Here is a 19,953-nt window from a genome sequence, read left to right as displayed (position 1 = left end):
CTCTCACACTCGCACTTACTAACCACCTAATACGGATACGCACTAACCTCCTCCTCCTTCTCCAAATCCAACCCCGCCTCAACCTGCTCCCTATGCTTCCTATCCAAATACTCCAACAACACCTCCTCATACCTCTCCTTCCCCTTATACCGGCTCACATCATCTCCCCAGCTCCTCACCGCACTCGCCAACCTCCCCGGCACATACGGCTCCTCGCAGATCTCCGTAATCGGATGAAAGTACGTGCGGATCGTAAACACTACACCACCGCTGCGAGGGAGTCGACGCAAAGTCTGCCGCTCTGAGCGGAAGTAGTGGTGTGAGATAGCTTTGTTCTTCTCGGCGGTGAACCAGCCGACCGTTCCCTCGGCGCCGTCTTCGTCGCCTATGCTAGAGGACCAGGGGAGGGAGTCGTCGACTTGGATGAAATAGTTATTCTATTCTTTGCCATCAGTCTCTCACTCTGATATCAAATCATCCGGTTAGCTGTAGGACAGGACAGGACTCACCCTCTGCACCGGCCCACTCGGCTGCACCCTCCTAAAGAAATTCATCATCCCCTTCTCCAACTTCGTCTTAAACCCCGGCACATTCCCCGACGTATGGATCTCACTCAACGGCATCCCAAACTTATCCTCCAGCTTCCAAAATCCAGCTAGCAAGATCGATCCCGCGAGGAGATAGTACTGCCCATCGTCCTTCTCGAACATGATTGCTAGATCGTCCTGCGTCATGCGAGCGGCCATCTGCATCGGGTCTTCGAGGAGTGGTCGCTCGATGATGTTGAATGATTCTCCTGTGATGAGGTTGTCCATTCCGACGGGTGTCTGTCTGTAGAGGGATGGGTAGCGCTCTGGGAGGTAGGCGCAGAATTCTTCGAGGAGCTCGATGGCGCCGTCGAATGCTTGGGGGTCGGTGTAGCTGCATTTGGACCCACGGTCCTCGATACGTTTGGCCTTGTCAGAGTGGAATTTCAGATAGTGGTTGTCAAGTTCTAGCCGGAATCAGTTCGTGTATTTTGGAGAAGTGTAATAGGAACTTACCAATCCACTCATCCCAGTTCATGTTTCGGAGACCCATTGTGATGTGGTAAGGTCCATGTCTGAAAGGGCGATATGGATTTGGTTTCGTGGTGTAAACATTCCAATTTGTCGCAGGAGGAGCAGTTGGTCTTTTGAAATCCATGGGTTCCCATACTAAAGAGATTAGCCATGCTAAGTCTTTCCAAATGGAGCCACACAAACCTCCAGGTTTCCTATCAGGAGCCTTGAAACTCCGAGAAGCTTTCTCAAGTGTAGGTGTTGATGGTCGACTCTTGTAACTTGGGCGCTTGAGATATTGGATAGCTTGGAATAGAAGCCAGAATACAAATGCCACCCCTAACGCTCCGTATAGAATGACTTTCGGACTTTCGAATATTTTCTGTGTTATTGGTGACATTTTTATCTGTTCGACCATCTCTCCTCCTATCTTTCTGCACTTCTCTACTCGTTTATCCATGTTGAAATTCATTTGTTCCAAAATCAAGTTGCCAAAAACTGCCAGACAGAAAGTAGTACAATAACTTAACTTCGTGATCTTGAAACACAGAGCATCCTACATATATGCGAAATATGAACACTTACAAAGGATAGGATCAATTAATGCAGCGGGGTATTTTGCCTGCTATTGATAGGTTAAGAGTGGGTAGGATGGCTCTTATCACCCCGCCTGGCCACCCAGGGACTTTTTGTCCATTTCGGGTTAGTGATGTCCAGAGACCGCAACAGGATTTGGGTAAGAGATGCTTGTTTGAATTAACATGATGACATTTTAGGGGACTCCTGGAAGATTTGACTTTCATTGGAGTCTTATGAGAGCTTGTTGGCGTGCATTTGACAAAATGGAGTGGTTGAGGCCCGGGTTGTGTATGAGACCTGTTTGGAGAGGTACAAGTTGTCGACCAACAAGCAGCCATGCATGCTAGTCGTGATCAAGGTCTTTTGTTTTCTTATCTATGCATCGAATTATACCAACAGCATATCTCCTTAATGACTCTTGGTTTGAAGGTAATCGTCTCGACAATAGTTGATACGGCGCAGATGCAGAGTTGACTGGCAGCTATGTGAACTTGTAAACACAACAGTATCGGATGATAAATTTTGTGTCTAAATGGACGACATTATATTTCTGCTTTGCATCACAACTTTTCCTTCCCATCCTCTTTTCCTTGTAATTCGCAAAACGCCTTGAATGTTGTGAAATCGTCACTCTCGCTCTCCATCACTACCTCCGCCGTTGACCCGGCGAAATACACATATCCAGGCTTGACCTCCTCTACCTTCGGACCAACACTAATCTTTCCGCTTCCAGTTGTGCAGATGAAGATACTTGGTCCTGCTATGGGCTCAAAAGTTGCCTTCGCACCCTTCTTCTTCAGATCAGTCTTTACGACACTGAACTCCTCAATAGGCGGGTCGTATAAAATGGCTGATGAGGCGGAGCTGTATGCTGTGGAGTTGAGAGTAACATATGGGTAGTCGACCGGTTCCATTTTCTGCTCTTCAATGGGAGCATAGGAGTATGTCAACATATCCACCAGAGTATCGACATCCTTAAATTTTGGCGTGAAGCCAGCTCGCACAACATTGTCCGACGCAGCCATACATTCGATAATATCCCCGCTCAAGTATGCGTGGATGTCGTCCGCCTTGAGGAACATAGCCTCTCCAACCTCGAGCTTGACGTAGTTCAAGAAAAAGAGGACGAAGAGTCCAATATCTCCTGGAAATTGCTTGTCAAGTCTGACAACCAGATCTGCCAACTCTTTTCCGGGTGTAGATTCCAGTCCACCACCGGCGAAATTTGCTCCCTCTACCTTTGCAGACTCAATCAAATCCTTGCTGGCCTTCTCGACATCTTCCTTCTTCGCATTCATTAAGGCCCCAAATGCCTTTTGTAGTGCCTTCTTGTTCTTCTGCTCATCCTCTGGCTTACTCGATGTTTCCTGACCTTTGATCGTAGATTGGAATGCTGCTCCTTCTTCCCCAACCAGTTTGTTCAACGTGGGCACCGTCGAGAAGAAGTGCGAAATCTCAGCTAGTGGCCTGAAGCCGCAAAGTCCGTCGAATGGTGTAATCGCAATAGTCATCTCAGGTTTGTGGTTGTCATCCGGATAGTTCTTGCTGTCTCTTGCGTGCAGTTTCTCTGCTAGTTTCTTGTTGGGATGTGCCTGAATACTGAGAGCTTTCCCAATCGATAGGACCTTGAAGAGGAATGGGAGTTTGTGACCGAACTTCTCGCCAATTTCTATGGACATGAGAGCTTGGTTGTCCTGCACAAGGTCGAGTAAGGTTCGTTGTGTGGTGACATCTTTAGAGGGGTTCGAAGGATGTGTTCCCATCCATAACTAGAGAACGTGAGATTAGATACTAATAGAGGAGCAGAAATAAATACCTCTGCGTATGGCTTGTCCTCCTGAATTGAAAAGTCGTTGGCGGGGGTTGCTGCTGCGAACTTGGCTGCTGCTGAATCCTTTCCTACCTTACCCCAATCGTAGCTGTTGACTCCGCACTGGAGTCTGATCAATGGAACTTGCATCGCGAAGTCTGGGCAGGTTTCAGTTGTTGCAAAAGTAATGGAAGTTGAAGCTATTCCGAGAAATATTAAGGTACTTGGGAGACATGAGCATTCCGTCACAGGCCTCCTCCTCCTCCGTGCTTTACCCCGCCAAAGATCAAGGTGGGGCGCCCAGCTTTCTATCAAGCCAATGACACGCGTGACTGAGGAGATTTCATAACCACACACCAAATCCTGCCCACGGCTTCAAAACGGCCATCATCTGCCGCCCTCGACGAGACGAAGATTGATACTGACGCACCACCATCGACCGACCACACCACCTGCATCGCACTGCGTCCAGAATTCGCATCGCGAGATTCGATTCAAGATGTCCTTGACGCCACAGGACAGTGCCAGGGCCCCATTCACGAATTCGAACCAAGCTGCCGGCCGTCAACACGTCTTCCAAGTCCAACCAAACCTCCCAGCTCCATCGCCATCACAACAACAACAACAGCAGGCCCAGCAGCAACAACAACAACGCGCTTTCAACAGACCGACTCATGGTGGCATTCGTCCTCCTGGTCAACAACAGGGTCAACCAATCCTCCCGCAGAAGTCGTCCTACACGACTCCCTACACCCAGAACAACAGTCAAGTCGGAACCCCTCGTCAGAATGGCAGCGTTGGACTTGGAGTCTCTGCGGAGCAGCAGATTGCCCAAGGTGTTTTGAGCAACTCCTCTGCTGGCTCCGGCACGAACACCCCACAACGTCGCCCTCCTCCTCTGGGAACCACGATTCATATGCCTCCTCACGGCACGTCCCAAACTCAGCCCATGAGCGTCAACCATGCCATGAATCCAATGAACCAGTCAACAATCCACCAAGTTCAACGACAGTCTCAAAATGCGTCTCCCGCTCTCAAGAACATCAGCACCCAACGGCCCACGATGACTGCTTCTCCTGTCAATCCAAGCCTCGCACCTAGACCCCAAGATGGACCTCCAGACGCACAAGACATGTCAATGATTGACCCTCAACTTGCTCTTGATCAGCAGCTTTCTGAGCAGGCGAATACTGCTATGATGGCGGGCAGTCCTAGCACTCCTCAAGTCGTCCAGGGTGACATGCTTTCGGCTCCTCCAGGTGGAAGCTTCCCAACTTTCGAAGCCCTCTTCGCATATGCACAAGCCCACGCTCTTGCCCATGGTTATGCATTCGTCATTGGGCGATCCAAAAGGGACAACAGAGGATTGAAGAAAGTCTTTCTGATTTGCGATCGTGGAGGAACGAACAAAGAGAAGGTCCCTGGAGAGCAGCGCCAACGCAAGACCAAGTCTCGTAAATGTGGTTGCGACTTTGGTGTTTACGGACTTGAAAATAAGACTACTTGGATTTTAAGAGCTCGTATTGATGGTGAACATTTGGCCCATAATCACCCTCCCAGTGAAAGCCGGACTGAGCATCCGGGTGCTCGGAAACTGGACCCAAAAGCAATTGCAGCTGTTAAGGCTCTTGAGGAGAACGGTATGTGTTTCTTTGATCTGACATTCTTCAATATAGACTAACAGACCCAGGGGTCTCTGTAAAGGAAACACTTGAGATTTTACACCGTGAAAACCCCGATGTTCGCTACCTACCCAGAGATATCTACAATGCTCGCGCTGCCATCAAACGTGATCCGTCTCGCGTAGAAGCTACGGCAATGGAGCAACTCCCAACATTCTACAAGAAGCCACCACTTACGTTTGAGGAGAAGCTTCGTGCTGAACTCCGCACGGAGGTAGCTAACGCTCAAGCCGAGACCGAGAAGACTAAGGAAGCCTGGCGTAAGGAGGTGGAAGAGTTGAAAGAACAGATTCGCCAGAAAGACAAGCAAATCCAGAAGTTCGAGATGTTCATTGATATCTGTAACGAACGGGTCATGATGCAGCGCGAGCGACTGACTGCCGAGGGCGCAGAGGGAACCGCGTCTGGCTGATATCTCTCATTTGCATTACAATACATTACTTTGATGAGCGTTTTGGCGTGGAGTTCTTGAGAATTGCTCAACGGTCGGTTGGATGGTGCTTGGCTCTGGCTTGGAGTTGTCTGTGTCTGTCTACTCGGTTAAAAGTAGGCAGCCAATGCCAAAAATCGCTCATTGTCAAACGGTGGCCATACTAATGACAAAATTCAATCACTGAGTACATGCGTATTTCTGGTGCCCTTGTATAAATCTTTCGGACCAAGGAGTAAAAGCGTATCTCTTTTGGTGTAAGAATGAACGAGAAAACAAATCCTACAACAAGCGAACCATCGTAAACAATCCTTCGATCTTTCCATCGTGACGATCCGATCTATCGTGTATCTTGATCTATGGCACTCGCTCAAAAGCCTCCAGACCATCTATAATCGAAGCAGCCTCTAAAGCTTGCCCTTGATAATGCCGTCCAAGCAGCTATCAAATTCGCTCCAATCCTTCATGACGACAACACACCCAGCATCAGTCAACACCTTTCTCATCTCCTCTTCCTTCTCGGGCTCATAACTGCCCGTGTAACCAATTGTCTTGATTTTCGCCCTGAATGCCGCTGTGGCACCACTCTTGCTGTCCTCAACAGCCACACACTCACTCGCGTCCTTACCGAGCACCTCCATGGCATGCAAGTAGATAGCCGGATCCGGCTTACTAGTCGGCTTGGGCAGCGACGAAGCCGCAGAAAAGACATCCTTCGTAAAATACTTATCCTGGCCCACCTTCTCGATACTCGCCACGACTCTCCTCAACGCACTGCTGCTCACAACAGCCATCTTGAACTTCCCCTGCTTCGCCAGCTTCTCGAGCTCGCGGTCCGCGCCGACGCAGGGCTTCAGCTCGGCCTTGAGCTTCGCAATGACCTTGTCCTCCTCCGACAGCACGTACTTCTCCAGCTCGGCCTCGTCCATCTCGTACTTGTACTTGGCCTTGAGCGAGACCATCATGCCGCGGAAGTTCTGGCCGACGAACTCGTTGAGGAGCTGGGGCCCTGTGTACCGGTCGGGGATGTTGCGCGAGGCGAGGATCTCGTTGGCTAGTTCGGCGCAGGCCTCGAAGGCGAGCTCTTCCGAGAGGACGAGCGTGTTGTCGCAGTCGAAGAGGAGGGTGGTGATCTGTGTAATTGCGTTAGTTTTGGTTGGGCGCAGTTGAAGTTATACAAAGCGACGGGAGTAACAATGGCGGGGTAAACAAGCATTGGATGAGGGGAAAACAAACATTAGGCATCTTTGCTGATTTATCTATTGCTGGTCTTAAATTGAGTCTTCTGCTTGTATGTTTTTTTTTTTTTTTTGACAACGATGCGAGTTGCAATGGCAGATTTCTGGATGTTGAGAATGAAGTTGGAGGAATACAATGGTTAAGTAGCGAATAGGTAAAAGAAGGTTGAGAGGACGGGAGGAGGGGTCACTAAAACCCACTATTCCTCCCGGGCCTCAGCCCCGGACAGCCTATGACGTGAAGGAAGGCCAGCACAGCACGGGCAGCACAGCACAGGCACGCTTCAGTGCAGGTGCAGTTGAAAAGAGGGGCTAAGGCTAAGACAGGTAGCGAACACAACAAAGTTTTTTTTGTCACCACCGCCGCCAACATCCCCCTCAATCAACATCTACAGAACAATCCAACTGCACGCAATTACGGTCGACTGCATATCCAATCTCCCCCCCGAGAACCCGAAATCACTCCGATGATTCCTAATCCAATGAATCATATTCATTAAAGTTGGAATAATCTTTTCAACTTGTCACAGGCTCAGTGTCTTCGACATTGAACTGCGACACTGCAACTGCTCTTCTTCCTTTCCCAACTACTCTATGAGCACCAAAGATCTGCTTAGATTCCTGTCCAAGCCTGCAAAGTGAGTGGCGTCTTTCCTGTTTGCGTGGTTTTCGCGGGAGTGCTCTCCGGATATCCATTCTCTGGCTTATCCATATCCTGCTGCTTTCGCCAACTGGTGAATGGGAAAAGTTCGCAGGACAAGAGACTATCTACTCCTGGGTGCGAGTATCGGAAATGTCTTCTTCTGCTTTGGGACGCAATTCACTTTCGAATGCTAATTCTCTCTTCCTAGGCCCCGATAGCACCAGCCACGCCCCCATACAATTCACCCCTCAAACCGCAGATAATCCTCATCTGCTAGACCCGATATCCACTCACGGTATCGGAATCTATCAGAGAGAGGCTACTCCAAGAGTCAACATTCCACCAGCAAAGGACTTCTACATCCCTTTGTGCACCCGACCTCCATAACGTCCCCAAAAGACGTTTCCCCCGATATTCCCCATTTAGCTGGCTCCGCCAGCATACGATATCTCCCACGGTTCTGTGGGCCTTCTCTTCTCAGGCGGACACCGCAAGGTTCGTCTGGGTGGCAGATAGTGCTACACGGTACTTGCCAAAGGACATATACTCAATATAATCCACCAAGTCGAAACAGCTACGGAAGTAGTTATGGTCAACCTTGAGATCCCTTCTCAATACACTTTCTCGCCTTCTGAGGGTACACCACACCTGACGATCAACCGCGAGGCTACTATCGATCTTGACAGTAGCAATGCATTCGAAGGTAAGATTATCTGACATATTTATTGGATCAGGCTAATAGCTGTAGGCCCAGAAAAGCTCCTAGAAGTGTGGTTCGCTCCAGCTGCCGATGCTCTCCCTCCGGGAACGAAGCCGAATGGGCTGAAGGCTGTTGCTGCCGAAACATGGAAGGAAATGTTGGATTTGGTCAACTGCAAGGTTCTCTCTGTTGTGGAATCCGAGCATATCGATGCCTACCTCCTTTCCGAGTCGAGCATGTTCGTCTTCCCACACAAGCTTATCCTCAAGACCTGTGGCACCACAACTCTCCTGCTTGGTCTTAGACGCATGTTGAGAATCGCTGCTGTTGAAGCGAAGTTCCCATTCGACAATACCAGCTCGGTTGATGATATCAAGACTGCTGCTACTCCGTACAGGGTCTTCTACAGCCGCAAGAACTTTCTGTTCCCTGACAAGCAACATGGACCCCACCGTAGCTGGAAGCACGAAGTCAAGTTCCTAGACGACATGTTCGCAGGCGGAAGTGCCTACATGGTTGGCAAGATGAATGGTGACCACTGGTATCTCTACCTGACCTCGCCAAACACCACTCTCACACCACCAAGAACACCAGACAACGAACGAGCTCCCACCGAGACCAAGCTCCTCAAGATCCCAAGCAGCTCTGCCTATGCCGTTGGCCAGCGTGCACTTGAAAATGATGATGAGACCCTCGAGATTCTCATGACAGACCTTGATCAAGAGAATGCCAAGCAGTTCTACCTTGAACACGCGAGTGCGGTCGCAGAGGGCAAATACTCTGATCGAGCTCAACAAGCACGCAAGGAAGCAGCCAACAGTCTCGGTGACTTGAGCGAGGCCATGACAAACTCCACTCTGAGCGGTACCACAGCTGGGAGCTTCACCGCAGACGAGAAATTCGATGTCTTCAGCCAGACATCCTCCGAGAATGGAATTTACACCCCGGAAGATGAGGCACCCTTCCCAGACGATCTCAGCACCGAGGGACACGCCCTTGGCACTGTCGTCTCCGAGGTCTGCGGCCTCTCAGACGTGTATCCCACCTCGCGATACCCCGATGCCCGTGTCGACGCCTACCTCTTCACACCCTGCGGATTCTCCGCCAACGGCGTGATCCCCGCCCCAGGCCAAGCTCCCTCTGCCACACACTACTTCACCGTCCACGTCACGCCCGAAGCTCAATGCTCCTACGCCTCCTTCGAGACCAACGTCCCCGGCCGCCAGACCGGCCGCGAGACCTGCGAGGTCATCGAGCACGTCGTCAATATCTTCAAGCCCGGCCGCTTCAGCGTCACGCTCTTTGAAGCCAAAGCCGATTCCTTTGAAGCGCGAGAGATGGGACTCGTTGCTGAGGAGAGCGTCGACGCGGCTAAGAAGGCGTTGGTGAGAAGTGCGAAGATGGAGAAGATCAGGGGGTATCGCCGCATTGACCGGATTGTGCATGAGTTTGATGGGTATGATTTGGTGTTCCGATACTATGAGCGTGAGGGCTGGGCCGGTGGTGGGCCGAGATTGGGTGAGATTTACTGATGGATTGGATGGATGAATTGAGTTGAGTTGAGCGTGTCTAGGTTATTTGATGATGGGAATTACTTGGCGTTGCTTTACTTCACTCTGTTTTATTTTGCTTGCTTGCGTGGCTTTGTCTGGCTGGTATTTAAGGTTGGATGATTGATGCAGATATTCGAGAACTCTGTCCTGTCTTTACTGTAGGTAGTGAGCAGCTTGGGTAATCATTCTTGAAGCCTCTTATATTTGCTCCCATATTCAGATTCAAGTATGACTTAGGTATCACGTTCGTGACTGTGCTGTATTTTCTTCTCAATACCGTGATGGAGTGTTGAACCCTCGAAGGAACAGAGTCATAAGCAGACTCATTTATGGCACGATGTGAAGCCTCCATATTGCCTCGCCGGATTTCATGATATTAATGAGAAGAGGATGTGTAAACGAATGTCCTTCAAAACCCCAATCTTCAGCTCCAGTTCTCCAGTTCAGGTCAACAGCTGATGGATGTTCAGATCCCTCTTTTCCGCTTGGTCTCGGCAAAACTCAATAAACCACTTCAGACTTGTGGCGACTGGTGACAGAACCCACTGGAAATCAGTAAGAAGGTCCAAGTCACAGCTGGAAGAACGTTTCAAATACCAGCACTAAAATTGCATGCTCTTTCCGAATATTCCCTGGAGTGAGACGATGTTTAAGATAGCGAGTAGCTTAATTGATGTCTATACTTGAAGCTGCCCTAGGTAGGCACACAACGCCTCTCTATCTATCTTTCTATCTCAACACCCACACACCCACAGCCTACCACAATCCTTCGTTTTCGAGCCAACCGCCCAACCAGGCATCTACACCCACTCCACACTCCAAGTCCCCAACCCCCTCCTAAACGGCACAACCTCCACCCCCTCCCCCTTAAACGACCCCCTAATAACCTCCTCCCCCCTCCTCAATACCACCCTCTCCTCCTTCCCCTTTTCCTTCCCATCACCTTTTCCCTCACCACCATTCCGAAGCAACCCCACCGTCCCCTCAACACCATAGAACCTCCTCCCATGCCCACCCAGAAACCCCCTAAGGATATCCTCCGTTACATCATCTGCTGTTATCACGCCGCGGGAGATGGCTTGCTCGAAGGCGCCGATTACGAGGGGGAGGAGATAGGGTTGGGTGAAAACGCCGGCGGCGGTTTTGCCGGTGCTGCTGCCGGAGCGGGTTTTGGAGGCGATGTCGTGGGGGGCGGAGTCTGGTTGGGGAAGAAGAGGGGGAGTTAGTTAGTTGGATTTTGGGGATGGATGGTGGATTGTGGATGGTGGGGGGATGGATAATGGGGGATGGAGAAGGGGAAGAAGGAGGTAGGGAGAAGGTACAGGGGATGGGAGGGAGAGAATAATGAAGGTGGAGAACTTACCACTACCCAGGAAGAACTTCCCCGTTCCTCCAACAGCGGCTTTTATAAGAGCTTCGCGATCGGACGGCCATTTAGCGACTGGTTTACTATAAGGAGAATATCAGTATTTCACTTTCGTATGCGGAATGAAAGGCGGAGTATCAGAAGGAGCTAGAGGTAGAGATAGAAGTCGGCTGGCTGGAAATACTCACCAATAGCAGAATGGGTCGTCGGCCCAATCGTCGATTGTGAGGTATAAGTGGTGGGCTGTGATGGTTCCTACGACGTTTGGACCGCATCTGTTGACTGCTTCTATGGCGTCTTTTGTGGTGCAGTGCTCGAGGACGATTTTGAGCTGTTGAGAGGGGAGGGTTAGTATTGGATATTACTCGATTTGATGCTTGTGAGGGGAGGTTGGCATAATGAGAGGCCTTTTGATCAGACGGGGAAACCAGCACTTGACTGGAGGCCTGGCATTGATCTTTGGCTTGGAGTGTCGCATAGTCGGAGGGGAGGGAGAATTCCCAACTTTGGGTCAAATTTCAAAGCGGTCAGTTGAACATAAGCTCCTTCCGAAAGCTCTTATCCTAATCAGGTCTTCAATGACCTGTTCATCTCAACAATCTCAAGATGGAAAGGGGTGAAAAGAGACTCTAGAAGATGTAATAGATGAAAGATCCTCTCGCTGCAATGAGGCGAAATCCGCAAGAAAAATAAACATACCTCAGGAAACATAGAATGTAGCCCTTCCAAAGTCTCCAAGAACTTCGACTCGGCGTTCAAAATAGTGATATTCTTAGCATGATCCGAAGGACATTCACCATGCAAGTTGAGAACCATGCCACATTGTTCCATCGCTGCTCCAAAGAGATTAGCAAATGTTCTCAGAGAACGAGAAACTCAAGATTTCTGGGTAACAAAACGCGAAGCGAGAAGCCCTGGCAAAGAAAGTACAGCACTGACCGCGAAAGACGGGATAGAACGGCTCATACGACGAAACACCAGACTTCGAATTCGTGGTTACACCCGCTGGATACACTTTGATACCGACAATACCTTGGGCTTTAGCTCCTCTGACCACCGCAGGAGTGATGCTCTCGTGAAGGTACAGTGTTAGGAGAATGTTGAGGTTGGGCTCAATCTGTTGGATTCGGCTCTTGTAGGCTAGAGCGTCTGAGGCTGAAGTGAGAGGAGGGACCAGATTTGGCATGACATAGACGGTCTTTTGTAATTTGAGCTTTAGTACTTATTCATAACAACACTTTATACTTCCCAGAACAGCCTGAAGGTACGCGGCTCTGTGAGGAGGTACTAAGTGATTTGAGGTAGACTCACATTGACACCGCCAGCTCGAACGAGAGGCACAACTGTTTCCTGTGATCAGATTAATGATTAGAACTGTTTCCATCCAGCGTTTGAGATGAGAATAAGCGTACCATCATAACTCCATCTCGAAGATGGACGTGAAAGTCCGCTGCTGCTGGAAGTTCCAAGCCATCAAACTTGGAAAGAGGAGACATGATGATTGTATTGATCAAGGAAAACAAAATTCCTGTCTTCTTCGGCTCTCTCCTGGTGTTCGTCTTTGCCTTCAATCTTTGCTAACACTGTTCCGAAGTAGGTACAATGGATGTGAAGAACCAGGGTAAATGTGCGCACTAACAGTAGTTGAGCCATCAATGTATAAATTCTTGAAGCCCAGAAACTTACATGTGGAGAATATACGAGTGGTTTTGAACTTTTGTTGAAAGTTTGTATTGCTGCTCCAACTCGTTCCTAGACGACCTTACTTTACAGAATGATCAATTGGTTGATTGGCTCTAATAGAGTAGATGTAGTCAAAATACCAAAAGATAAAAAAGAGGTCTATTTCGCTTAGTCCCGAGCGAGGCCGGCCGCCAGCATTCTCCCGAGTCTCCTTCCCCTGACCATTGATACCTCAGGCAGCCAGACCTTCCTCCAACACGGGCACGGTCCCGAAAGGAAGGAACCCCTCATTGATTTTGTAAGCTGAGCTTCTCCACATCAGCAACTTTCGTCATCCACCCCTCCCATTCTTCCAATTGATTCTCACATCTACACCGAATCTTCAACAGCTATACCCAAACCAACTTATCAATATCACTTTATAAACAACAACGCCAAAATGGTCAAAGCAGGTATGTCATGCATTAAATAATTCCCGAGACCCCGGTCTACGAGCGATTCATTGTTTGGCTGCCAATGGCGGGGTCGGTAGAGACAATATGAGCAGGATTCGACCTCCTTTGGGCAACCAGCATTGTCACCCGGATGGCTACATATCAGCCTCAATTTTGACGGGCCATTCGTCTGTCTGTCCAATCTAGTGGGACTGGACTATTGCATTGTTTTTGCTTCTTCTGTCAAGATCCTTGCTGACCTGCTTCGTCTCCCTCCAGTTGCAACCGTCCGAGGTGACTCCAAGGTCTCCGGAACCGTCACTTTCGAGCAAGCCTCCGAATCCTCCCCAACCACCATCACATGGGACATCACCGGCAATGACCCAAATGCCGAGCGTGGCATGCACGTCCATCAATTCGGTGACAACACCAACGGCTGCACATCTGCCGGTCCTCACTGTGAGTGCTGATATACTTTTACATACCTTTAACATGCATATACGGTTTGAAACAATGAGTCTGATACACGATGGACAGTCAACCCCCACGGCAAGACCCACGGTGCTCCCACCGACGAGACTCGCCACGTTGGTGACCTGGGCAACTTCAAAACCGATGCTCAAGGCAACGGAAAGGGCACTACCACCGACAAGCTCATCAAGTTGATCGGCCCAGAGAGTGTCATTGGCGTAAGTTTACGCGACAGCACATCAACTCAGAACTGCTACTAAAACCTCACACAGCGAACTGTCGTCGTCCACTCCGGAACTGATGATCTCGGCAAGGGAGGAAACGAGGAGTCCAAGAAGACTGGTAACGCCGGTACTCGACCTGCTTGCGGTATGTATTGTGTTGATGATTTGAAAAGGGGTTTACTGATTGATTGATCTTCTAGGTGTCATTGGCATTGCTGCATAGATGTATTATGAATTACGATATCTGGCCAGAATTGAGAGTGCACGTTGATTTGACAAGGAAGCTATTTAGCTCACTCACATAGTCAGAATGAAAATGAACGCCACAGTCATACAATTAAATCCATTTCCAGGCATTAAAGGCCTGTCTCTTGAAGTATGAGTGAGTAAGTGAGTAAGTGAGTAAGTGAGTAAGTGAGCAAGTGAGCAAGTGAGTAGTACCGATAGATCTCCATTCCCAAAGCTAGGACTCACCAGAGCAGTCTGGACAACCTCTCAACGGGCTGGAAAGCCACACGAAACAATCAGACAGATTCTCACCAGCCAGATCATTACACTTGATCTGCCGCCATGTTGGAAGTTTATATGGACGAATGCGTTCAAATTCCCCTTGTATTGAGGTTTGTGTAAATCTTTGAATTGGAAACCCGGTATCAATGTCACTAGACTTCAATTGCAGCACTTATATGGAACGCAAGCGGAAGTTTTCGCGCAAGTCACAACGGCAGCGTGGATGAAAAATATATATTCCATAGTGGATATTTATCCATTGGAAATAGGTATTCCGTAAGGGCATCTGCCACACTTCCACCCACATGCTTGTCTATCTCTAATAATAAGTTGTTAAAATACAGCTTCATAATGCATTGGTATCGATCAATCAATCATTCAATCAATCAACTCTGTCCTTACTCCTCGACCTCGCCCTCTCCACCTCCGGCGTAGCTGTCTGATCCTGATTCTGTTCCCTCCTCTTAATCTCCTTAACCCTCATATCCAGCCCAACGCGAAACTTCTTCCCCCGCCACATAACCGTCGTGCCCCCATAGCACGCCCACACCCAAATCGGCAACGCAAGACACTCCCTCCCCAGCCAAGCACCCACCCACTCCCGAAACGGCCGTTTTCGACCTTCTCCTTTCGGCCCCAGCCGAGCAAACGACGGCGTATTCTCATCCAGCTCGAGCGATGCCCCAGAATGGACTTTATTATAAGCGAAGAAATCCACGCCCATCCAAAGCAGCACGATTCCCACCCAGATGCACGCAAACGCACTCCACGTATGCGGCACTCCCCCAAACCAAGGGAGCGTAGAGATAGCGAACGCGCCATACGCAGAGCAGAGCAAGGGCTCCACCCCAGGCTCAACAAACGTCGCCAGCGTGACAGTCCACTTCCTCACGCGCAGCCAGCGGACTCTCCGAGCTACGTACTCACGCACCGACATGCCTGCCATAGGCTGGATAGCCAGATCGCCAAACACGAGGCCGTGCCTGTAGAATTTCTGGCCGGCTCTTTCATCCTGCACTTTTTTCCGCCAGAGGAGGTCTCCGATCAAGTGGTCCTCGCAGATGTTTTCGGAGAAGAAGTCGATTCCGGGGGAGTATCGCGGGGAGTTGGCTGTTAGGTCGTTGAGGTGGGAGCGTCGGAACATGTTGGATTTGCCGACTATGCAGGGGGCTACGGAGACGGTGTTGATTGCCGTGTAGAATTTTGCGTGGGAGGTCGCCATGAACATCTCCTCGAACCTGCCGCCGCTGGTTCGCAGCAGGTTATTAAGCCAGGTTTCGTTCTGCGGCGGTACCGAAATATTGTATGCAGAAGAATTGGTCGTAGAAACTTCCTCTTGGCCCTGAAGCAGGCCACGGGCTTCTTCCCCGACACTTGCTCCCACACTGTCTACAACTAGAGGAAGCTGATGCACGAACTTATACGGAACGGCTCTCTTCCCGTCCTCCATGTACCCGCAGAGCTTGTCGACCATTCGTCCCGCCACGCCCTTCCCAACCCAGACATTACAATCAATGATCCAAACCAAATCTCCTTTTGCTTCCTTGTACCCGCGACTCATATTCCGTATCTTGGGGTTCGGCCCAAGGTTATCCACGGCTCCATCGCCGCTCAGGTTTGGATCTTCCTCCTCGATGAAGATTTTGGCGTCGAATTGCGGGAAGTCTGCGAGGAGACGTTGGAGGACGGGAAACGCGGGATCGGTAGAGGAGCCTATACAGAAGTAGATGGTCAACTTCTGTAGAGGGTATGTCTGGTAGAAAGTTGCCGCGAGACATTCGTAGAGTTGGGCTTCGAGGCCTTTGACAGGCCGGAGGATCGTGATATGTGGAACATGATCGAGTTTTAGGGTTGGAGAGACGGCTCGTTTGGGTTTGGAGGAGTAATAGCGGTATCTAGAACAACATATGTAAGAATGGGAACACGTAAGCGGTCAAGAGTTAGGTGTCAAGCATTACTTACAGCTGGGTCGATCCTATGGCCTGAACAAAAATAATGAAAGAGCACCAGATCCCAGCTGCTAACGCGACCCAGAAAAGCCAATTGGGTATCTCATAGTTGCCAGCGGCGACAGTTCCCACGGTATTCTGGGAAGAGCCGCGAGCTGGCAAGGTAGATGACATGCTATATGCGAGGGATCCGAGGAGAGTACGAAGGTAGAGTGCATCAGGGGACGAGTGAATATATTTGTGGCTTGTTTCGTCCCGCTCCCCAAGTCCGAAGCCAAGCGATCCTGCGGCTTACCTCCAGGGGCTGCGATAAGATAAGATCTCGCTTACAGTTACCGACAGATCAAAACAAAACAGATGTGTGAAAGTGTAGCTGGGATGCAGAAGTTCGGGTGATCTATCTGGAGAAAGGAAAAAATGCCAACTCTGTATAGAAGAAAGCTGATAGCTCGGCAAGCTGGGGTCCTCCAGTGTGGAGAGAAGATATGGAGAGAGAAGTAATGAAGAAAGAAGAATAAGAATAAGAAGCGATACAGCCGCCTACTTTGAAGGAGCCCAACATATCCAAGTCTTGCACCAATTCAAGGTGCGGCATCTGCTAGAAAGTCTTGACACTTGGATGCTCTTCGTTCATTTATGGCCAACTCCATGACCTACCATACCTCGCTATGCATCTGTAAACATCGTCGCTGTAGCCAAGCAAAGAGATCCCTCACTGTGAATTGAACACCTAACAGTCATTCATCCGAGAAACACGACGCTCCAACCTTTCATCTAACCAAACTTGAATCCACGATTCGGATCCCATGTCCCTGGCTGGGGAATCTTATTCCCATCCTGTCCCCCAAGTCCAGGCATACCACCTGGCGCCGGAGCACCACCACCGAACTTGATACCCATTTCAGGATTCCAGGTTGCAGGGACAACAGGTGGACTCTGTCTTGCACGTTGCGGGACAGGGGCGGGGATATGAGCATCTTCGTTGTTATTTGGTGGCCGAGGTGGGGGCTGTGAGTGTGATGGGGCGTTATAGGTCCGTGGAATAGGAGGGTTGGCTTCTTGTTGTTGGCGGAGGGTAAGTGACGAGAGGGGCGGCAGCGAAAGGTCGCTTGATGTATTATTAGCCGAGTTTCCTTGTCGGTGGCATAGTAAGGGGAGACGAATGAATATAGAAAATGGGGAACGTACGATTCCATTCTCATAGCTTCTTCCCTCCTCTCGTACACAAACGCCTTCACACCATCTCTGAACCTTCCCACAATTTTGGCGAGGTCATTGTAGAACTTCCTGCCTACCTCCAAGTTACTCACGATCTCCTTATACTTAAAGTACGCATTCTCCAGCTTCTGTAACGCTTGTTCTCGCTCCCTCGAACTTGTATCACCTTTCCTAGCAAGCACGAAAGCTTGATTGGCTTCTTCGAGCTGGCTAGTAAGACGATCCTGCTCGTCAGACTCGGTCTTCAATCCTTCAATGTCAACATCATATTTTGTGAGGCGCTGTTCGAAGAAATCCTCGAAGTGGGCAGGAACGACAATCTGGCTTGGATACTCGCGCTCGATGCGTGCTGCTTCAGCGAGTATACTGCTGTTGATATCATCCTTCTTAGCCTTCTCTCGAAGCGCTTCTATTTTCCTCCTCCTCCGGGCTTCGAGACGAGAGAGCTCGTTGAGGCAATTGCGCAAGCGAGAAACTTCGCCTTCGATTTTGGGAGGTATTGTAGCCCGGCGACTACTGGGAACGAAATTCCCAATATCCCGATCGGAGCTGGAGAGAATGCGGAGCATATCTTCGCATTCACGGAATTTGCTAATGACGAGCTGATCACTATTATTGGCACTTTTGAGGTAGCCGTCGATTTCTCCGATTTGGGAAAAGAGTTTTGTCGCAGCGGACTTGGAATCAAGACGTGTCCACCTGTCGGATCCGTACTTCATGAGGAGTCTCTCATTTTCTGATTGTTCTGCCAATAGAAGTTCTCGACCTTCTGCGAAGATTGCGTCATCTGAGGCTTTCAGTTTTGCTGTATCCGAAAAAGACCTTTGCAGTCGGTTTAGAGCATCTGCCTGTCGGATCTCTTCTGCATGAGATGTGAGAGTTGGAGGTAAGCCTAGAGGCTTCTCCAGTGCTTGAAGGGAGCCAGGCAGGTTTAATGAGCTCAGGGTATCGTGGATTCTTGTAGTGAGAATCTCTAACTCCTCGATGACGTTAGTATTGACCAGTCTATCTCTTCTTTCGTCATAAATGCTGGCAGCAACGTGGACAGCGAATGGTACAAGCTTAGCGAATAGTGGAGGACCGAATTCTCCTTTGTCACCAATAAACGAGGCTGGCTCTGAAATCTCTTTTGGGACTTTAGCAACTGCCATATTTGCTCGTTCAAGAGTTCTCAGTTCTGATTTGGGCGGTACAGGATCTGTGAGATTAGCGAGGTTCAAGAGAGGGAGAGTAGAAACATACTGAGATAGATCAAATCGTTGTCCTTTTCCGCCCGTTTGAGATCCTCGGTGACTTTGTTCTTCAACCCGTTCAAATCTCCAAGCACAATCTTGTTCAAGTATTTGGCCTCCTTCAACGCCTCATTAACACAAGATATACTATCCCTCAACCTCGCGACTTCTTCACCATACTTTCTCTTCTCTAAACAATCGCATGCCTGACGATATTGTGCTGCCGCAGCAAAATGATGATGTTTCGCGGTAGTATGATGTATCCACTCGGAGCTTATCGCCTCACTCTTCACTCCCCAATCTCCCGCAGCACCATAGAAGTCTGACACTTTAGCAGCTAATTTCGCGATTGAAGCATCCTTGTATCCGTCCATGACAGCTTTCTGCCAGAAACATTCCTGCCCTTGTGCTAGAAGAAGCTGTTGTAAGGACTCCAACGTGGAATCGTCCATATCTTCCGGCGGTGTGGATCGTAGTTCGGGAATAACAGAGTGCTTGATATGCGAAAGGACTCCTGCAGCCAGGCAGAAGTAGTTACAAGCCGCCTTCAATCCATCTGTAGTTCCGCGGTTCGAGGACATAGCTAGTTGAGAGTAAAGTGCCGCAAGATTGTAGAGAACATTGGCCAGTTCAAATTTGAGATTGTTCTGGGAGATGGGTCGATCAGTATTATATCCCAGCGCCGGATACCAGGTGAAATCAACGCCAATCTACCAGTCTGTCAGCACATCTCCTACCAATCTGCAACCTCAGATACCCACATCTATTGGAAATTTCCCACCTATCCAAGCAAGTTGGCCTGCATACGCAGAGATCTTCTTGATACCACTTGTATGCGGTTCTGTCACATGTACAGCATCTCTTCGCAGGGCATCTATAACCTCGAGGTCTTGCTTGAACATATCTGGGTGTTGGTCATATTTGCTGGAGATGTATTGCTTGATAGCTGTTGAGAGGGAGACCGAACTGGTCTTGCGAAAGGGCAACGAGAGGATATTGCTGGACATGTCAACTTCTGACTTCATAGATGGAAGGGAGAGATTTCAAAAATTTTGCTTACTTTGCCATAGCTGTTACAAGCAACCTATCTGGCTGCACACTTCAGCTTCCTGAAAGTTGAGCACGCGATGTCTGCGAGGTTGTTTTGTTACAGTCCCTGTTCCGCGCCCGCAATGACTTCACAAATCATGC

The 19,953-nt window shown here is 49.6% G+C and overlaps 8 protein-coding genes across 8 annotated transcripts; 2 read left to right on the top strand and 6 right to left on the bottom strand.

The window, feature by feature from the left end:
* Window positions 1-26: 26 nt before the first annotated feature.
* Window positions 27-1,458, bottom strand: ALG9_2 (mannosyltransferase; the record flags this gene model as incomplete). The annotated part of the gene is made up of 4 exons (XM_058503307.1): window positions 27-437; window positions 510-994; window positions 1,044-1,196; window positions 1,245-1,458. The coding sequence occupies 4 exons, from the start codon at window positions 1,456-1,458 to the stop codon at window positions 27-29; spliced, it is 1,263 nt and encodes a 420-aa protein (XP_058360019.1).
* A 721-nt stretch (window positions 1,459-2,179) lies between these two features.
* On the bottom strand, window positions 2,180-3,579 carry PMI1 (Mannose-6-phosphate isomerase; the record flags this gene model as incomplete). Its single annotated transcript, XM_058503306.1, has 2 exons — window positions 2,180-3,388; window positions 3,436-3,579. The coding sequence occupies 2 exons, from the start codon at window positions 3,577-3,579 to the stop codon at window positions 2,180-2,182; spliced, it is 1,353 nt and encodes a 450-aa protein (XP_058360018.1).
* A 2,369-nt stretch (window positions 3,580-5,948) lies between these two features.
* Window positions 5,949-6,786, bottom strand: ONS95_009747 (uncharacterized protein; the record flags this gene model as incomplete). Its single annotated transcript, XM_058503305.1, has 2 exons — window positions 5,949-6,674; window positions 6,778-6,786. 2 exons carry the CDS (start codon window positions 6,784-6,786, stop codon window positions 5,949-5,951), a joined length of 735 nt encoding a protein of 244 aa, XP_058360017.1.
* Window positions 6,787-8,010: 1,224 nt separating this feature from the next.
* On the top strand, window positions 8,011-9,654 carry SPE2 (spermidine resistance protein; the record flags this gene model as incomplete). Its single annotated transcript, XM_058503304.1, has 2 exons — window positions 8,011-8,125; window positions 8,171-9,654. The coding sequence occupies 2 exons, from the start codon at window positions 8,011-8,013 to the stop codon at window positions 9,652-9,654; spliced, it is 1,599 nt and encodes a 532-aa protein (XP_058360016.1).
* Window positions 9,655-10,290: 636 nt separating this feature from the next.
* ONS95_009745 (uncharacterized protein) lies at window positions 10,291-13,847 on the bottom strand. The gene is made up of 8 exons (XM_058503303.1): window positions 12,728-13,847; window positions 12,454-12,675; window positions 12,353-12,391; window positions 11,981-12,239; window positions 11,741-11,874; window positions 11,230-11,372; window positions 11,039-11,124; window positions 10,291-10,873 (listed from the first exon to the last, which is right to left on the bottom strand). Exons 2-8 carry the CDS (start codon window positions 12,535-12,537, stop codon window positions 10,476-10,478), a joined length of 1,143 nt encoding a protein of 380 aa, XP_058360015.1. The 5' UTR covers window positions 12,538-12,675; window positions 12,728-13,847; the 3' UTR covers window positions 10,291-10,475.
* SOD1 (Superoxide dismutase [Cu-Zn]) lies at window positions 13,111-14,195 on the top strand. Its single transcript, XM_058503302.1, has 5 exons — window positions 13,111-13,176; window positions 13,438-13,617; window positions 13,696-13,847; window positions 13,902-13,998; window positions 14,054-14,195. Exons 1-5 carry the CDS (start codon window positions 13,164-13,166, stop codon window positions 14,074-14,076), a joined length of 465 nt encoding a protein of 154 aa, XP_058360014.1. The 5' UTR covers window positions 13,111-13,163; the 3' UTR covers window positions 14,077-14,195.
* Window positions 14,196-14,568: 373 nt separating this feature from the next.
* Window positions 14,569-16,510, bottom strand: ONS95_009743 (uncharacterized protein). Its single transcript, XM_058503301.1, has 2 exons — window positions 16,326-16,510; window positions 14,569-16,258 (listed from the first exon to the last, which is right to left on the bottom strand). Exons 1-2 carry the CDS (start codon window positions 16,484-16,486, stop codon window positions 14,746-14,748), a joined length of 1,674 nt encoding a protein of 557 aa, XP_058360013.1. The 5' UTR covers window positions 16,487-16,510; the 3' UTR covers window positions 14,569-14,745.
* RIM20 (pH-response regulator protein palA/rim20) lies at window positions 16,050-19,918 on the bottom strand. The gene is made up of 6 exons (XM_058503300.1): window positions 19,823-19,918; window positions 19,524-19,761; window positions 18,773-19,472; window positions 17,501-18,728; window positions 16,326-17,420; window positions 16,050-16,258 (listed from the first exon to the last, which is right to left on the bottom strand). The coding sequence occupies exons 1-5, from the start codon at window positions 19,828-19,830 to the stop codon at window positions 17,087-17,089; spliced, it is 2,508 nt and encodes an 835-aa protein (XP_058360012.1). The 5' UTR covers window positions 19,831-19,918; the 3' UTR covers window positions 16,050-16,258; window positions 16,326-17,086.
* Window positions 19,919-19,953: the final 35 nt, after the last annotated feature.

Source organism: Cadophora gregata (genome assembly GCF_030347475.1).
Source record: "Cadophora gregata isolate MNR1 chromosome Unknown scaffold_4, whole genome shotgun sequence".
NCBI lineage: Eukaryota > Fungi > Ascomycota > Leotiomycetes > Helotiales > Ploettnerulaceae > Cadophora > Cadophora gregata.
The sequence above is the reverse complement of the archived record's forward strand: the minus strand, read 5'-3'. Positions and strand labels throughout refer to the sequence as shown.